Genomic DNA, 17,004 nt, shown 5'->3' on the forward strand with positions numbered 1-17,004 from the left:
GAAGGATGCATGAAGATCTTTCCTGTTCCCCACCCCTGCTGCTCCATGTGCAACCTGGGTCATGCACATGACTGCAGGACACCATCTTTTCAGGTCAGGCACGGTGAAGCCACCTTCTGTTCTGTGAGCAGCCATTTAGGCACCGCCCCCCCCACACACTTTTTCAAAATAGCAGTAGCATTAATCTTATTCCCGAACACTTCCCCCCACTGTCCTTCGATGCTCAGACACTGAGAACTCACAGTACCTCTTTTTTTTTTTTAAGACTGTAACATGTTTATAAATCTAAATGAAACTCTATTTCTAGAGTCAGACTTGTGGTTTCCAGTGGCTTCCTCCTTCTGCTCCTGCCTCCATCCAGGGAGCCCACTTCTCAACTTTCTGTTTTCTTTAGAGAGACAAAGAGTCTCCCCAGCCGCCCATTGCTGAATTCCTGTTAACCTTTCATTAAGCCTGCTGACAGCTGGCTTCAGCTCTTCATGAGTTAGTTCAACACATTTCCATTCAATGTGTCCCTCTTGGCATCATTAAAGTTTCTGCCAGGTTCTCCACTCGCTGTTTCCTCTGCAAATGCAAATCAGATTCTGAGTCAATAATATGGGAAAAAGGGAAGACGGAGCTACAAAGAGGCTGGGATTGGAGAACCACTGAACCATTGATATTACACTCAGGTTGCCACAGATCTGAGCAAACTAAATCTACTTGGGTTCAGTGCAGGTCAGTGCTGCAGCGCCTTATGCAAGATGTCATAAATTACAGCCCTCTCTGAGAAGTTCAGGGTAATGGTCCAGAATGCAAGGTCCTTCAGGCCTGTTCCAATTCCAGAAATTGGACCTTGTGACCTTGGGCAAGCTCCTTCACCTGCCTGTGCTTCTGTTTTCTCAGCTCCAAAGCAGGAGGAATATATCTGCTTCCTTGGACCTTCTTCTGGGATCCAGTGAGATAATGGCTTTGAAAAACTTAATAGAATACCCAGAATACAGAAAATGCTCATTAAAATTTGTGTATTACCTGTTTCGTTTAGCCTAGAAAGGCCAAGGTCAAGGCTGAAGAATTAGGCTGCTTTGAACCTGCAAGGTTTGCTTCTGGACTTACCATAACCATCAGCTATAAGAGCCACACGCTGCCTCAAAGTCCTGCATCATGGAAACTGGGAAACAGCGTGATTCCATTGTAAGGCACTTCCCACTTATGTTTGGTCTCCTTTAGACTTTAAGCTCCTTGTGGGAGGCAATTGTCCCTCCTGGATTCCCCCTCCCCAGCACACAATAGATACTAGGAACTTGTTTGGACACAGCTACCAATTCATCCCAAGTACATGAAGAGAACAAGAGGAGCAACTACACCAACAGCTTCCTCTGATCAAGGAATCTAAGCATGACATGTTTTTAAATTGATTTTAAAAACCCACCTCTTTTTAAAAACAAAAAATCTTTTTAAAAACAAAAAATTTTTAAAAACAAAAAAAAAAAAAAAAATTTAAAAACAAAAAATCCACCTCTTACACCTACTCCCAAACTGATTACCTTTATAACCCACAGCCATGTATTATTTGCCCAGGACATTGTTTTAACTAACTTGGAATTTTCGTGCCCTTAACTGGACACACAAACACTCCAATTGCCATAGGCCACAAGACCTCCCCTTGCCTTATTCAACTGTTATCAGCTACCTGGCCTGTGACCAGTTTGTCACTGTGTCTCAAGGCATACCCTAAGCCTGCTTATTCTTTTCTTTTTAATTCTAATTTGTCATATATGACAGCAGAATGCATTACAATTCATATTGCACATATAGAGCACAATTTTTCATATCTCTGGTTGTATACAAAGTATTAGACATCATTTGTGTCTTCATAGATGTACTTAGGGTAATGATGAGCATGGGAGGATTAGACGAACTCTAGATAGGGCAAAGGGGTGGCAGGCAAAGGAAGGGGTCAGGGGGTAAAAAAGGTGGTGGAATGAGATGGACATTATTACCCTAAGCCTGCTTATTCTATCTAGGGCTGGGGGCTGCAGATGGAAAGGGCTGGAAGCCAGGAGACAGGGATCTCAGATCTGCATTGAAGAAGGCAGTTGTGTCGTAGTGTGCAGAACAGATAGCAAAAGGAGTTTGGTGGTGGTGACAGTGAGAAAGCTACTGCAAGGGTCCAAGCAGCAGTAAAGTGACAGTTTCAGTGAGAGGAAGCAGCAGGACTTCCACCTGCTGATGCTGGACACTCCAAACCCTTTGTCAGGCTGGGCTCATGGTAGAGGCAGAATTTTTCCTTGAAATCTCAATCCACCTGTTAGGGATGATTATGGTATAAGAGTTTGCAAACTCCAAGATTCATCAGAATCACCAGGAGGGCTTGTTAAAACCCAGACCTCTGGGATCCACTCCCAGAGCCTCTGATTCAGTTGCTAGAGGGGAGGGTAAGAATTTGTATTTCTAACAAGTTCTGATGATGCTAAGGGTGCTAGTTTGAGTGCGTGGTGGTTTGAGAATCACCAGGCTAGAGCAGCAGTTCTTAGCCCTAGTTACATAGTAGAACTGCTTTGGGACATTAAAAAAAAAAAAAAAGATGCCTAGGTCACACCACAGACTAAAATAATGTTTTAAAAGGTAAGAGTCGGGAATTGGCATTAAAAAAGAAAGAGGAGTGGGGAGGAAGAGGGAGAGGGGGAGAGGGAGGGGGAGGAAAAGGGAGAGAGGAAGGGGAGGGGGAGAGGGAGGGGAGAGGAGGGGGAGGGAGAGGAGGGAGGAGGAGGAGGAGAAACCTCCCCAGTAGATTATAAAGTTCCACTAAGACTGAAAACTACTAGGCTAGTAGTTCAATATTAGTTAATAGTTCAATACTACAATTGCACAAAGAAAAATTTCTTATTTTGAACCAGGAGTTTCAGAAAAATATTTGGGAAATGATTGAAGATGGCTTCTTGCAAAGAAGAAAAATAGTCGTTGAGCTTAAGCATTGTGTTTCAGAGGTATCTGCTATCTTCTTCTTCTAATCAGACCCAAGTTGGTAATGACACTGATGGTTATTCAGGAAGATGGATGGGGGCAGGAGCTAAATTAGGGTGGGCATATTGTTGGCTCACACAATATTGCAACCTGGCTACCTTGATCAAGTCATCTAGACCCCTCTCAATTTTCTAGATGGGGAAATTGAGACCCTGAACCTGACTTTAGACCCAACCCCACTCTATTTCTAAATAAATGTTTGAGTTCAGCACACCAGTCAGTGATCATTAGAATCTCAAGCTAATGTCAAAACTAATGGAGACAACAGAACCGAAGGAACCACTGATCCTCTGCTAGTTGCTTCTATTCCTTAGGTCACATCCGCCATTTTTTAAAATACCAACCAAATGGGCCAGGCTGCTCTGGGCCCATTGTTCTTCTAATGTATATGTGAGAGGGGGATTTTTTTTTTTTCAGTACCAGAGATTGAACTCAGGGTTACTTAACCAGTGAGCCATGTCCCGGCACTTTTTTATATTTTATTTAGAGACTAGGTTGCTAGGGCCTCACTAACTTGCTGAGGCTGGCTCTGAACTTGGATCCTCCTGCCTCAGCCTCCTGAGCCACTGGGATCACAGGCGTGTGCCACCGTGCCCGACAAGCAAGGGATTTTTATTAATTGCTGAATGGATCAATGTCCTATGAACTAAGAGGACAAGGAACCTATAGGCTGCACAGCTCAAATCATAAGACTGATATTTTTTTTCTTTCCTTAAGGTCATGTCAGTAGAGTAGAAATCCCAAAGATGTGACCTGGAGGGTGGTGTGTTCCTGCCATCAGCTGTTACCCCACCCATGCTGGGAAGCACGTCTGAAGGCGCTCAGATCAGGTTTCCTGTCCCCACTGGCTAGCCAAGAGTCTCTCTGATACACACTTTTACATCTACTCATTCAGCGACTGTTGAGTTTGATCTCTCTCCTAGGGTTTCTCATGCTGGTATCATTAAAGTTTTAAAATGAGTGTGTTCTTATTGAGGAGAAAGTCGCCATGAATTTACTGAGAGCTATGTACTTGGATGGCCCTGCTGTCACCCTGCTGTCCAGGCACCGTCCCTGTCATTCACCATGCTTGGCTCTGAGGGACTCTGGCTGATTCCCACATTAAATTTCCCAATCAAGAGTTAAGAGGTGACACTACAGTCACCTTTAAAGATACTAGAATATGAAAAGAAAATTTTAAAAAAGTGCAGAAAACTGGGGAGTTTGAGGATTGAATCAAAATGATGGTGTGATTCCACATCTTTTCTGCATTATTAATAAGGCACGGATCCCAGGCTGCTCAGACGACACCTCAGTGGGGCCCGAAACTCAGAAAGCTGAGCAGAAAAAGGAGAGATACAACATGTAGAACACAAACCAACGACAGTGGTGAAGGGGCCAGAAATCTCGTCCCAGAAGCAAGGCAGGATAGAGACGTGAAGTTCTCCTGCCACCCTCTGGAGAGGTTCCAGGTAGGAGAGATTGGACACGTTCTCTATCAGTGCAAGGAATTCATCAGGGACCCAGAAGCAGATGCCATCGGAGACAGATTTTGTTTCAATTTTTTTTTTTTTTTTTTAGAGAGAGAGAGAGAGAATTTTAATATTTATTTTTTAGTTTTCGGCAGACACAACTCTTTGTTGTATGTGGTGCTGAGGATCGAACCCGGGCCGCACGCATGCCAGGTGAGCGAGCTACCGCTTGAGCCACATCCCCAGCCCCTCAAATATTTCTTAATCTCAGAGCAGCCCTCAGGTTGGCCGGACTCCTGCCATGGCGTGGTGATGAGGTTACCCGGGTATCATATGGAAGATCACTGATCAGTGACACTGCAGAGATGGTTAAAGCACGAGGCAGAGAAGATGTGGTCTCCCCCAAAGACTTCTCACGCGTGAAATTAAAACTAAACCGGATCCATAACATCAACACAATAGTCGAAACATTTAAAAAACAAAAAAACGAAATTTATAACACCACAAGACTTAAATGGAAATTTCAAGCATCAGGGCCTTGTTCAATCCTAAGAAAAAGTAGCAAGTTAGAGAGTGAAAAGCCCATCTTCATCGTCCTGTCCACGGTGCATGTCATTGAGGGCATTTTTGCTTTCTCTAATTTGTTTGTCTAATCTGTGAAGAGAAGAAAATCTGGTAAGGGAAAACAACACCAAGAGCAGGGACACACATACACACACACACACACACACACACACACTACAGATGCTGCTAAATTACCCTGCAACTGACCAAGACCATTAGAGGAAATTGCACTTGGAGTCCCTCCTGTCCAAGCTTCTAGGTTTACAGATGGGAAAACCGAGACTGCAGGACATGAAGGGTGTTTGCCTAACTGTTACAAGAAAATCGAAACTTTCTTAGCAAAATAAAATATACGATCACGGTCTGGGCATTTATTTACCAAAAGGATCATCAAGTATGATGTTGGAAAGTCACATTGGGGAGCCTCTGTTTCCCAGCTTGTTGATGCTTATTAGTTAATAAACACTGAGTTCTCAATACAATGAGTTAATGAAAGCAAGACCTTCATCAGCAACGTACACCAAACCTTTTCCTTTATTTCCCAAAAAGCTATAGAACAAGTCAGATATATAAAATTCATTGGGCAGAGGAATGAATTCCCAAGAATAATATTCTGAGTGTGTTTTTTTTTCATTGTCCATCCTCCCAACTCTCCTCTCAATGAATTCCAATTTAACAAGATATTTTTAAAATCAATTACCCAGGGTTGAACAAAGTTCAAGCAGAGTAAAAGTGACACATCGCCTTCTTTCTTTTGCATGCTATACTTCTATTAATGCCACCTGCCTTTGTATTTCCATTTCTTTTTTAACATATATAGTATTAGCTGAGACAAAGGTTAATGTGAGCTAAATCCCCACAACCTTTCCACCTCTAAAGCCACATCTCTCCAGCGCTGTGTTTAATCAGAACACAAGCATGAGTCATTAAACCGCTGGGTAGTATCTAATCATTTGTAACAGCTTGTATAATCATCACAACAATCAGTCATGCAAGATGAATTACCTCTTGTGTTTCTGCAAACAACTGGTTTTCGTGACTTTCCCTGAAAAGACAAGGGGGCAATGTGAGGAGGGGGGCTGTGCTAGAAGGAGTGGGATGTTGGAGAAAGCCCAGTGCTCCCTTCCAGAGAGCCCAAAGGGAGGCCTCCCAGACAGATGGCCAGGAAGCCACCTTTCCCCAGGTGGAGGCTTGCTATTTCCTGGGCCTAAGGAGGAGCCCTGAGTCACTCAGCTTTTCCCACGTGAGGGCAACCCCAGGGAGCGGCTTCATTGATGAGTCATCCGCGGGCCCAGAAGTAAAGTATTCATTTAGGTTTTTAAACACTTCTGTATGAGATCTACCGAGATTCTCCCCAAAACTGTAACTATGACTTTGTGTGACAGCTAATATGGCTGATGGGCTTCCATGAAGTTCTAAGTTTCCTTTTGTGGTGTTCACCTGGGACAGGTGTTGAAATACACAAATTTCACTATTGCCCAAACCAGCTGAGATGGCTGCTAGTCTCATCTGGTGACCGGCTGCCCTGAAACAATAATTTCTCTCCATTTTATAAGGGGTATCAGTTACGGCCATGTGTCTGTACTTTTTCAAGAAAACCAAAAACTCTTGTTTCTTGGCTTTTTGCAGTGTTTCAGTGTCTTTGTCTTTCTTTGGTGGGGTGGGGTCTGTGTTCAAGGTCATGGACCAGCTTGAAGATTTATTACAAAAAATGGACCCTGTTCCCTGAAAAATTCAGATTCTGGCATCGAACATTTTTGCAAATGATTTCCAGGTATTTGCATCTCCCCGTGAAGGAAATTTGTAGCCCCTAGGTTAAGAAAGCCTGCTTTTAGGGAACTCAGCAGCCCAAGATCATTTATGGTTTTCTTCCTGGGGCCATCCTAGCAAAGGGTTTCTTCAGCCCTAAGACAGCAACAATAGTACCTACCACTTAAGGGAGTAAGGTAGATGGAACCACTAGCATGTCAAAAGTCCTGGGTCAGCCAGGCACGGTGGTAAACACCTGTCATCCCAGCAGCTTGGGAGGCTGAGGCAGGAGGATCTCGAGTTCAAAGCCAGCCTCCGCAACAAGGAGGTGCTAAGCAACTCAGTGAGACCTTGTCTCTAAATAAAATACAAAATAGGGCTGGGGGTGTGGCTCACTGATCGAGTGCCACTGAGATCAATCCCCAGTACCCCCGCCCCCCCCCCCCAAAAAAAGAGTCCTGGGTCAGGAAGCACACAGAGTAAGTGTCCAATCAGTGAAGGTGCATATATTTATTTGTTTTTTTTTTAATTTATTTATTTTATTTATTTTTTTGGTAATGTAAACTCTACTAGGAGGACAGTCCACAAAGCCATTAGCACCTTATGGAGATGGGTTTACCTGTAACCTCCCTGGCTGGGATGGGGACTGTGATAAGAGATGAGCCTGTTTGAGGATGGAAGATAGGGACAGGATGCAGAAAGTGTCCATGGTGAGGTCCTGCTAGAGTCACCCTGCTCTGAAGGGCTCCTCCTCGCCCGTCCTGCCCAGCTTACCTCGCAGGAGAAACGTAGCCACCAACACCAACAGCACGAACCCCAGGCAGGAGGCGACCATCACCACCAGGTTGGTCTCGTGGTTCTGGGGAGACACAGGCAAAGCGGTGGATTGGCCCACTCATTCAGAATGCCCACACCAGAGGTCACATCCGCCCCCATAATGCCTTCCAATCTCCAGCTATTTGACCGCTTTCCACCCCGAACTACCCAATGTGTCTCGATGTCCAAATAAAGTCAGTCTTACAAGTTAGGTTTTTTAATTTTTTTTTTTTTTTTTTTTTTTTTTTTGCGTGTGAAAACCTGAAAGATTTTACTTATATCTCTGAATTTTCCTAAGTCTTGGACATGAGGCATAAGGGGCCGTGTGTGTGGCTCAGGGGTCGGAGGATGAAAAGTAGCCACGCTGGGTGCCGTGTCAAATCTCTTTCCCAGCCACTGCCTAACCCTGTGGGCCCCCACGGGAGCCCGTGCAGTTCTTATCATGGCTGACTTGGGCTTCTAGAGAAATCAGGATTTCAGAGAAAATGAAGCTCAATTTCAAATTTTCTACTGCAGTGGTTCTCAAAGTGGAGTCAGGGAGCCCATGAGATCAGAATGATTCTTGGGGACATTATTTGCCATTTTCACTGTCTTTCTGTCATGAGTTTCCCAGAGGTCATGCGACCGGCAATGACATCATTCAAGGCTCTCCCTCACACAGGATGTGGAAAAGCAGGTGTGAGGCTCCCTCCAGTCTCCCATTAGGTTCGGAACTGTAAAAATGTAAAAATAATGCTATTTTTTTTACTTGGTAACAATATTGCTAGTTATCATAAAACACATACTTTTTTCTTCTTTCTTTTCTTTTTTTTTTTTTTTTTTTTTTTTTTGTAGTACTGGGGATTTAACCCAGGAGCACTCTACTAATGAGCTATGTTCCCAACCCTTTTTTAACTTTGAGACAGGGTCTCACTAATTAGCAGAGGCTGGCCTTGATCCTGTGGTCCTTCTGCCTCAGCCTCCCAAGTCACGGGGATTTCAGACGTGGGCCACGATGCCTGGCAAACATACACTATTTATCACCCACTGACCAGCCACACTCTCTATTTCCTTCCTCCCTTCCTGTCCCATTCTCCAACACACAGAATGCCCTAGGCTATGGGGACAGTGATGATAAAGACAGCAGATTGTCTCTGAGGAGACGTCCCTTTCCTTCACAGACATCTGTTCTGCCCGGACTTTTCACTCAGAGTGACTTCAGTCATTTTTATAATAATAAAAATAAATGAAGGGAACCCTCAGAAATGAAGAGGAACGCTGGTGGCAGGTGTAGACTCTGTGGTATGTCAATAATCCCGGGCCACACAGAAGGAGCTCGTAATGATTTTGTGTGTTTTTATATATTGTTTTTGTTTCTCTTTCAGAACATCTGCACTTGTAGAAGAGGCAATCAATATTATGTCTGCCCCGAGTACAAGTCTACAAATTATTTGAGTATTCTGTAATAGTTGCAATGCATTTTCCCCCCTGAGCAATTTTCTGCTCTCCCTAGTTCATCTATGCAAACCTCTACTGTGGGTTTTTAAAATCTAAGTCAGATACTTCACATACTTCACAGGTCTTTTACCTCTTTTGATTTACTTTGCGTGGGACTTGTCATCTCGGATGCTGGGAAGGAAAGCAGAGAGAAATGGTTATACGTTTCCTATGGGAGAATAAAAAAACTACCTCCTGAAATAGTTCTTTCAAGGCCATCTGGAATTTCAGCTGATCTGTTTAATGCTTTGATACCATCTTTCCTTTTTTCTATAATTGACTTAGGCATATCTGTTTGGACATGGTTCTAATTGGAAATTCATCTGCTCTCCAACATCATCCCCGAGGAACATCCCCATTGCAGAGGTAGGAATGAGACTCTCCGCTCTTAAGTTTTCAATAGACCCCCGCAGTGCCTTCAGGATATTTTCCAGCATGAAAATCTGTCACTCTTTCAGTTAACCCGTATTTATGGGGCATGTATCACAGGCTGCACACGGTGCTGGCCACACCTTACACCTCATAGGTACAACTCACTGCAGAAAACCAAATTTAATAAAAATGGAGCCAGGCCCCAGATCGCAACATTCTGGAGAACAACGAACCACATATACAACAATGGTCCCGTGAGATAACAGAGCCAAAACATTTCTATAATCTAGTGATGTCCTAGGTGTCATAATGTCACAATGCAATGTGTTACATACCTGCAGTGACACTGGTGTGAACAAACCTTCCACACTGCCAGTCATATGAAAGGGTAGACATTTAATTATGTACAGTATATGATACCTGCCAACCCGTGCCTGTTATTGGCTTGTGTATTTGCTATAATAGAGCTTTATTGTTATTTTAGAGTGTATTCCTTCTGCTTAAAAAAAAAAGTCTACTATAAAACAGCACGCATGCCCTGTGACCCTCGCAGCCTGGTGACAGCTCGTGTTCCCCATGTCTCTCCACTGCGTGATTTTCTCCTGTGCTCGACTTGATGTTTTTCCTTTGTGATAAGTCAGAAGCAATAGGCTGTGCCACACACATCAGGGCCACATAGCCTAGGCTGTACCCTGCAGTTTTATGTAGGTTACACTCAACAAAATCCCCTAATGATGCATTTCTCAGAAGGGTCTTCATCATCATGTGACACAAGGCTGTTATATAAGTAGTTGAGAAGATTATCAATTGCAACTGTGAAATTCTGTGAAGAAACTGCATTGGCTATCGGGGTGTGTCTAGGATGGCAGGCTTGTTCTGAAGGGCCAAGAAAGCGTTCATGTGAAGGTCAGGCTTCTCCTGAAATGTGGAGTTAATTACTCATAACTAACAGCTGAGTGACAAGGGAACTTTACTGAGAACCTACCCAGTGCCAAGAACCATTCCAGGCACTAGGAATACTGAGGTGTATAAGGCACAGCCCCTGCGACCATCAAGAAATCACAGCACATTGGAGAAGAGGGGTCAAAAGATTATTTCAGCCTCCCAGACCAAGGTGGTAATGTGGCACATGGCTCAACGTGGCATTCAGTGAAGGTCTTATTTGGATGGGGCTCCACAAGTCCCTTCTGCCTGTTCAATGCTGGGACCCTAATGCTGCCTGTCACATACTTTGGTGCTCACTAGATGCTTATCGAATGAATAATCCTTAAGCATAGTTAAGGCTGTGTAAGAATTAACCAGGCAGGGAATAGTGACCCAGGCACTCCCTGGTCGCAATGGTGACAGGGAAGTTACAGAAGCAAGAAGCAACATGGTGCCCTGTCTGTTGATGAGCTGTTGTGGGCAATACCAGGGGCCAGAGTGGCAGCAGAGAAGAAGGGTGGGCAGAAACAGTCCAGGAGGGTACTGCTGGGAAGTCTCCCTGAGTCTAAGGTAGGGAGAAACCACAGAAATGTTTTGGTAGGATAGGATCCAAGGCGGGGATAAGGGACCAACCCAGCCAAGAATTTTTTTCCAGGTTTGAAGTTCAGAGCTCGTAGAAATGAAGGGCAACAGACAGATATCAGAACTGTTCAGTAGGGAGATGACAGGATATGGAGACCGAATGTGGGGTAAGAAAAAGGTTAGAGTCTTCATTTACTCCCAATTCCTACTTGAGTCACGAAGGTACTACATAAAGGTCAGCCAAGACGGGGAACAGGGACAAGAAAGCAGAAGTGCAAGTCTAGGAGAGAGAGGGGTGGAGATCAGGGAGGCCAAGGAGCTTAAGGTACCCCTGGGACACACACACACACACACAAGCACTACCTGCCTAACAAGCAATTGATGTGTTTGAATGAAATTTTGGAAGAGTGCATTTGGAGTTACTGATCTGGGAGTCATCAGTATCTAAGGAGCTGTTAAAATCCTCAGAGTGAATAAGAAATCTAAGAGCAGCCTGTCCAGAGAGAAGAGTAGGAAATGTGGGAATCATCAGCATTAAAATGTGGGCAGAAGAGGTGGAGGAGGGAAAAACCAACAAACAGAGAAAACAGTCAGAGAGATCAGAAAGAGATGTGTTGGAAAGCAGAGCAGGGGGAAAGAGCTCCAGAAGGACACAAAATCACATCTACAATAAAACCATGAAACAGAAGCCTAATCTAAAAACCACAGAGAGAGAGAGAGAGAGAGAAAGAGAGAGAGAGACACCCTGATAGAGTAGACTCTAGGCTAATAGTTGCTGAGATGGATCATTAAATCCACCACCCCGTTCCAAGCTTACTTGCAGTTAAGTCTAAAGAAGAAATGTGCTGGCTTGTGTAGGGCTCATAATTGGTACCAGAGAGCTTATTTGTTGTTCAGGGAAAGCGACTTGTCGAATGCCTAGGAGCATCAAAACCCAAGGAGGAAATTTAGCGTGTTTTCATATCCTACAACTAAGTTATTGTTGTTTTTCTCTCTGCTATTATCCCCTGGAGCTGGAAATTGCAGGTAAGAATTCAAAACTCCTACTCCTGTTCTGTCAAAAGCCGTTGCATTGTAATCACTTGTGATGGATAAACCAGAAATTGAAACCATCAAAGAGAAAAGCCAGCCTGGGTCAGTTTTATCAAATCTAACCTGTGTTTTAAATTGCAATTGCCTAATGGGAGAGACATTTTGCAAACACTAACACTGCTGCAGGATACCAAAGAGCACATTTTTTTCGACTTCTTCTTTGGAGCAGGCTAAAAAGCCTAGAAGGAAAGCTCGCCAGGGGCTACAGCATTGTATGCAGAAGAGCAAGAGAAATCCCAGTCAGTGAGAAAAGGAGCCATGCTGTGGGCAGGCATGGGGACTAAGCAAATTGAGACCCTGTCTTCCCTGATGGCTGTGTCTCCTCATCCTCAGATTCTCCAAGCTCTGGGCTCTCATACAGAACAATCAGACAAAGACAGAAAACTCCGGGAAGTTTCTAGAAAGCAGTTCTGAGCGGGGCATTATAGTGGGTTGAACAATATCCCCAAACCATGTCCACCTAGAACCTCAGACTGTGACCTTCTTGGGGAATAGCCTTTGCCCTCCTACCTCTCTCACTATTGCAAAATCACCACAAAGTGAACCACAGACCTAAATGTAAGATCTGAAATTGTGAAACCACCGGAAGAAAATAGAGGAAATGCTTCAGGATATTGGAATAGGCAAAGATTTTTTTTTATAGGGCCCTCAAAACACAGGCAACAAAAGCAAAACTTGAAAATCAAAATCACAGCAAACTAAAATGCTTCTGAACAGCACAGGAGAAGATCTACAGTTAGGAGACAACCTTGAGAATGGAGAAAAGATTTGTCAACTGTTCAGTTGACAAGGGATTAATATTCAGAATAAATGTGGAACTTGAACTCAAGCATCTCAATGGCAAAAAAAAAAAAACTGATTTAAAAACGAGCAAGTCATCTAAAGAGACATTTCTTCAAGAAGATATTCATATGATCATCAGGTATAAGAAAAATGCTTATCACTAATCATCAAGGAAACACAGACCAAAACCACAAAGCCAAAATCACCTTACTCTAGCTAGGCTATAATTGGAGAGACAAAAAAAAAAAAATGTTGGTGGATAAGGATTTGGATAAAGGATAACAACAGTACAACCATTATGGAAAACAGTATGGGGTTTCCTCAAAAAACTAAGTATAGAACAACCATATGATCCAGAAATCTCACTATTGAGTGTATATCCAAAGGAAATGAAATCAGTATTTCAAAGAGATAGTTGCACTCCCATGTTTAATGCAGCACCTTTCATAATATCCAAGATATGGAATCAACAAGTTATCGACAAACAGATGAAGAGATAAAGAAAATGGGATATGTATACAATATATAAAGGAATATTATATAGTCATAAAAAAGAATGAAATCCTGTCATTTGCAGCAACGTAGAACTGGATGACAATATATTAAGTGAAATGAGTCAACCACAGCAAGAAAACACTGCATGTTGTCACTCCTATATGGAAGTTCAATATGTTGATCTTGGAGAAGTTGAGCATAGAATAGCGGTTACCAGTGAGACTGGGAAAGCTCAGGGGGAAGGGAGAATGAAAAGTTGGTTAATGGTTACAGAGGAAAGTGGGTAGAACAGATAACTTCTGATGTTCTCCAGTAGAATAGGGTAACTGTAGTTGATAACAAGTAATTGTATATTTCATAATAGCCATTAGGGTTTTTGATGTTCCAAATAAATGTTTGAGGTGATGAACATACCAGTTACCCTGATCTGACCAGCACACACTGTATCCATGTATTGAAATATCACAAGGTACCCCACAGATAGGTAGCATTATTAGGTGTTATTTAAAAATTTTGAAAATCTTTTAAAGAAAAACTTTTTCTGAGCTTACACATTCACCAAAACCTCTGATTAATATTAGATTTCCCTTTAGGGCAAGCATTTATTTAAATGAAAAACACTAAAATAGGGATTTCTTGGTAGTTAGAATTCTTGCTATAAACTAGTGAAGTGGTCTCTTGATTTCTTGGTAGGTAAGGGTACTTGACAAAATGGAATTCCTGTAACAACCCGGATTTTAGAGGACTTCCAAGTCCTGCCATGTAACCTCTCTTATTTTGGCATCCAGGGACCCTCTCCACCATCAGTAAGTGCTTATCCCATGCTTGCTAGCTGGGTGACCATGGCCAGGACACTTCCCCTCTCTGAGCTATACAGCCTTCATCTGAAAATGCTGACATTTTACCATCTGATCTCCTATGTCTTTTTCACCTTTATAATTCTGGATGTCTTATTACAAAGAAATCTGAATGACCTGAGGAAATTATCTTTGCATACTAATCTTTTAAAAGGATATAGTATTATAGTTAGCATAAGGAATGAATGTGTGGATACTTAAAAGTATATACAGAAACACACGCATACCTCTTGCTCCCCAAAGAAAACTAAAAAAGAAACACTAAAACAAATACATCTGACTTTGAATGGTAAGATTATAGACAATTAAAAATCTGTTATCAGGGATTATGGCTCAGAGGGAGAGCACTTGCCTCGAATGCGTGAGGCACTGGGTTCAATCCTCAGCCCCACATAAAAATAAAATAAAGATATTATGTCCACCTATAACTAAAAAAAATTTAAATCTGTTCTCATTAGTACATTTGCATAACTTCTAAATATTCTCAAATAGTTAGAAAAATTTAGCAGTAAAACACTCTTCATATCATGTGTGAATCATTGGAAATTCTCCAAGATGTCTGAGTCAAGAGCAAACTCGGAGGCTGTGTTATTTCTCTGAAGCAGCACCGCGGTGACCTTCTAAGTGAAACTTTGAAGAGAGCTGTTTGAAACCCAGCAGCCCACAGCCAATCAAGGGTTGGAGAGGTGCTAATAGAAAAGTACATGCCCCTGGATCTAACAACACCAATAAAGAATGATGCCCAATAGAAGTTGATTGATTGATGTTGTTTTTATAGATAAAAAATTTTAAATGAGTATCTATAAAAACTGATAAAATCTGAGTAGGGTTAATAACTAGTCAACTGAACTGTGCCCATGTCAGGTTCCTGGTTCGGACAATGTATATAAGACATTACCACTGGGGGATGCTGCAGAAATGCCTAGGGCATCTCTCCGGGCTGTTTTTGCAATTACTTGTGAATCTAACATTATTTGAAAATAAAAAGTTTTTAAGGAAGGTGGACATGATCAAAGCAGGATATACTCATGTAGGGAAACGTTGCAGTCAAACCCATTAGTTTTTACAATTAATACATGGTAATAAAAATGACAAAAGTTTTTTTTAATTGTTTTAAGAAATAGTTCATATCATTTAGTCTAATCCATGCAGGATATAGTAGCTTTGCAGAAAAGATTTGTTGAATAAAATTTAAAGTGAGTTTAAAAGAACTCAGAATGTGGACTGGGGCTGTAGCTCAGTGGCACAGGGCTTGCCTAGCATGTGTGAGGCACTGGATTCGATCCTCACCACCACACAAACATAAACAAATGAAATGAAGGCTGACTGTCCATCTACATCTACCAAAAAAATTTTTTAAAAGAGAACATAGCTCATAACCCACTTGAATCAAAGTGTGAAATATGATATATCAATAACTATGTAATGTTTTGAACAGCCAACAATAAAAAATTAAAAAAAAATAAAAAAAAGAGAACATAGGATAATTTTGTAAAAGAAAGAGAAGGAGGAATAGAAAGAGGAAAGAAAAAATTTGTAAAAAATAATAAAACATATTATTATGTTTTATTATTGTTGCAGTGATTATCTCTTGCTCATAGAGAGGAGAACACATATGAACTTTCATTTGATGATGTTTTAACCTTTTTGTTTTTTCACAAGAGAATGTATTTATTCTGTAACCTGCAAAGTCAATAAATTTTAAGCAAGAAAACTGTGGCACTAAGAACCGCACTTTGACCATCTAAGGACATAAAACCTAATAGGGTAGGAAGCTGCATTCAGAAGCTGTTCTGCAAGAGCCCTGGGAAAAAGCTGAGCGTCCACCCGTCCTTTCCAAGGAACCCTCCTGAGTCTGCATGATGTAGATCAAGGGTTTGCAAAATATGACGTGAGGGTCAAGGCCAGTTCATGGAGGGTTTCTGTACAGTCCACAAACCAAGGATTGTTTCCATATTTTTAAAGAGTTGAGGGGAAAGCAAAGAGAAGAATTACTATTCAAAATTCAGATTTCTGTACCCCTAAGTTCTATGGACACACGGTGGCACTCATTTATTTCCATATTGGCTATGACTGCTTCTGCACTCTGGTGTCAGAGCTGAGTGGCTGCAACCCAGATGAGACTGTGGCCCACAGGCCTCAATGTACCTTTTGGCCCTGTACAGAAAAAGTTTGTTGGGCCCTGGCATGGTGAGCCTACTGGTGCATAAACAACCCAGTGGAGTCAGGAAATTAAATGCATCCTATCTGAACACAGTTTTAATATGAAGAGCCTTCCAATGAGACCCTCAGATGATGACAGACTTCTCCTTCCACATGATTCTGCCTCAGGTGGGAGAACCCACAATCTCACTCAGCAAAGACCATGTGCTCTGTGCCATTCTGAGCTGGCATTGACATTTTACATTCAAAAGTCCTTTAAGAATCCACTTTAAATATCATCCCTGCTCCCATTCCATTAGTAATAATTTGCTTTAAATTACTAGACTCCTGCCAGAATCAGTTTTTGAACACTGGGTGCCTGGCACAGTGGCAAGCCCTTTATGTAAATCATCACATTTGTTGCTTACAAAAACCATTTTATAGACATGCAAACTAAAGTTGAAAGAAATTACCTCCTTTACTTCCTATTTATTTATTTTGTTGAATCACTTGCCCAAGATAACTCAGACGATAAAGGGACAATAACAGGAAATTTGAACCCAAATCTGAATGACTCAAAAAAAGACTTGATTACAGCCACTCTGGGAGAAAAGAAAGAGTGCATTAAAATCCAGTTTGAAAACAGAAACTCTCCAATGAGAGAAATTCTAGCCAGAAATCAATGAGAAATAACT

The 17,004-nt window shown here is 42.1% G+C and overlaps 1 protein-coding gene across 2 annotated transcripts in view; it reads right to left on the reverse strand.

The window, feature by feature from the left end:
* Positions 1-4,927: 4,927 nt before the first annotated feature.
* The window catches only part of Timd4 (T cell immunoglobulin and mucin domain containing 4), a 34,143-nt gene continuing 22,066 nt past the window's right edge, over positions 4,928-17,004 (reverse strand). For both annotated transcript variants that reach the window (XM_046459950.2, XM_058584192.1), the window contains exons 6-9: positions 9,154-9,194; positions 7,545-7,629; positions 6,027-6,066; positions 4,928-5,111 (exon numbers count right to left, since the gene is read on the reverse strand). In XM_046459950.2, coding sequence (XP_046315906.1) covers positions 5,024-5,111; positions 6,027-6,066; positions 7,545-7,629; positions 9,154-9,194 — 254 coding nt within the window. In that variant the 3' untranslated portion in view covers positions 4,928-5,023. The remainder of the gene's footprint in view (positions 5,112-6,026; positions 6,067-7,544; positions 7,630-9,153; positions 9,195-17,004) is intronic.

Source organism: Marmota monax, unplaced genomic scaffold (genome assembly GCF_021218885.2).
Source record: "Marmota monax isolate L192 unplaced genomic scaffold, Marmota_monax_Labrador192_F-V1.1 WCK01_AAM20220418_F8-fsc00229, whole genome shotgun sequence".
Lineage (NCBI taxonomy): Eukaryota > Metazoa > Chordata > Mammalia > Rodentia > Sciuridae > Marmota > Marmota monax.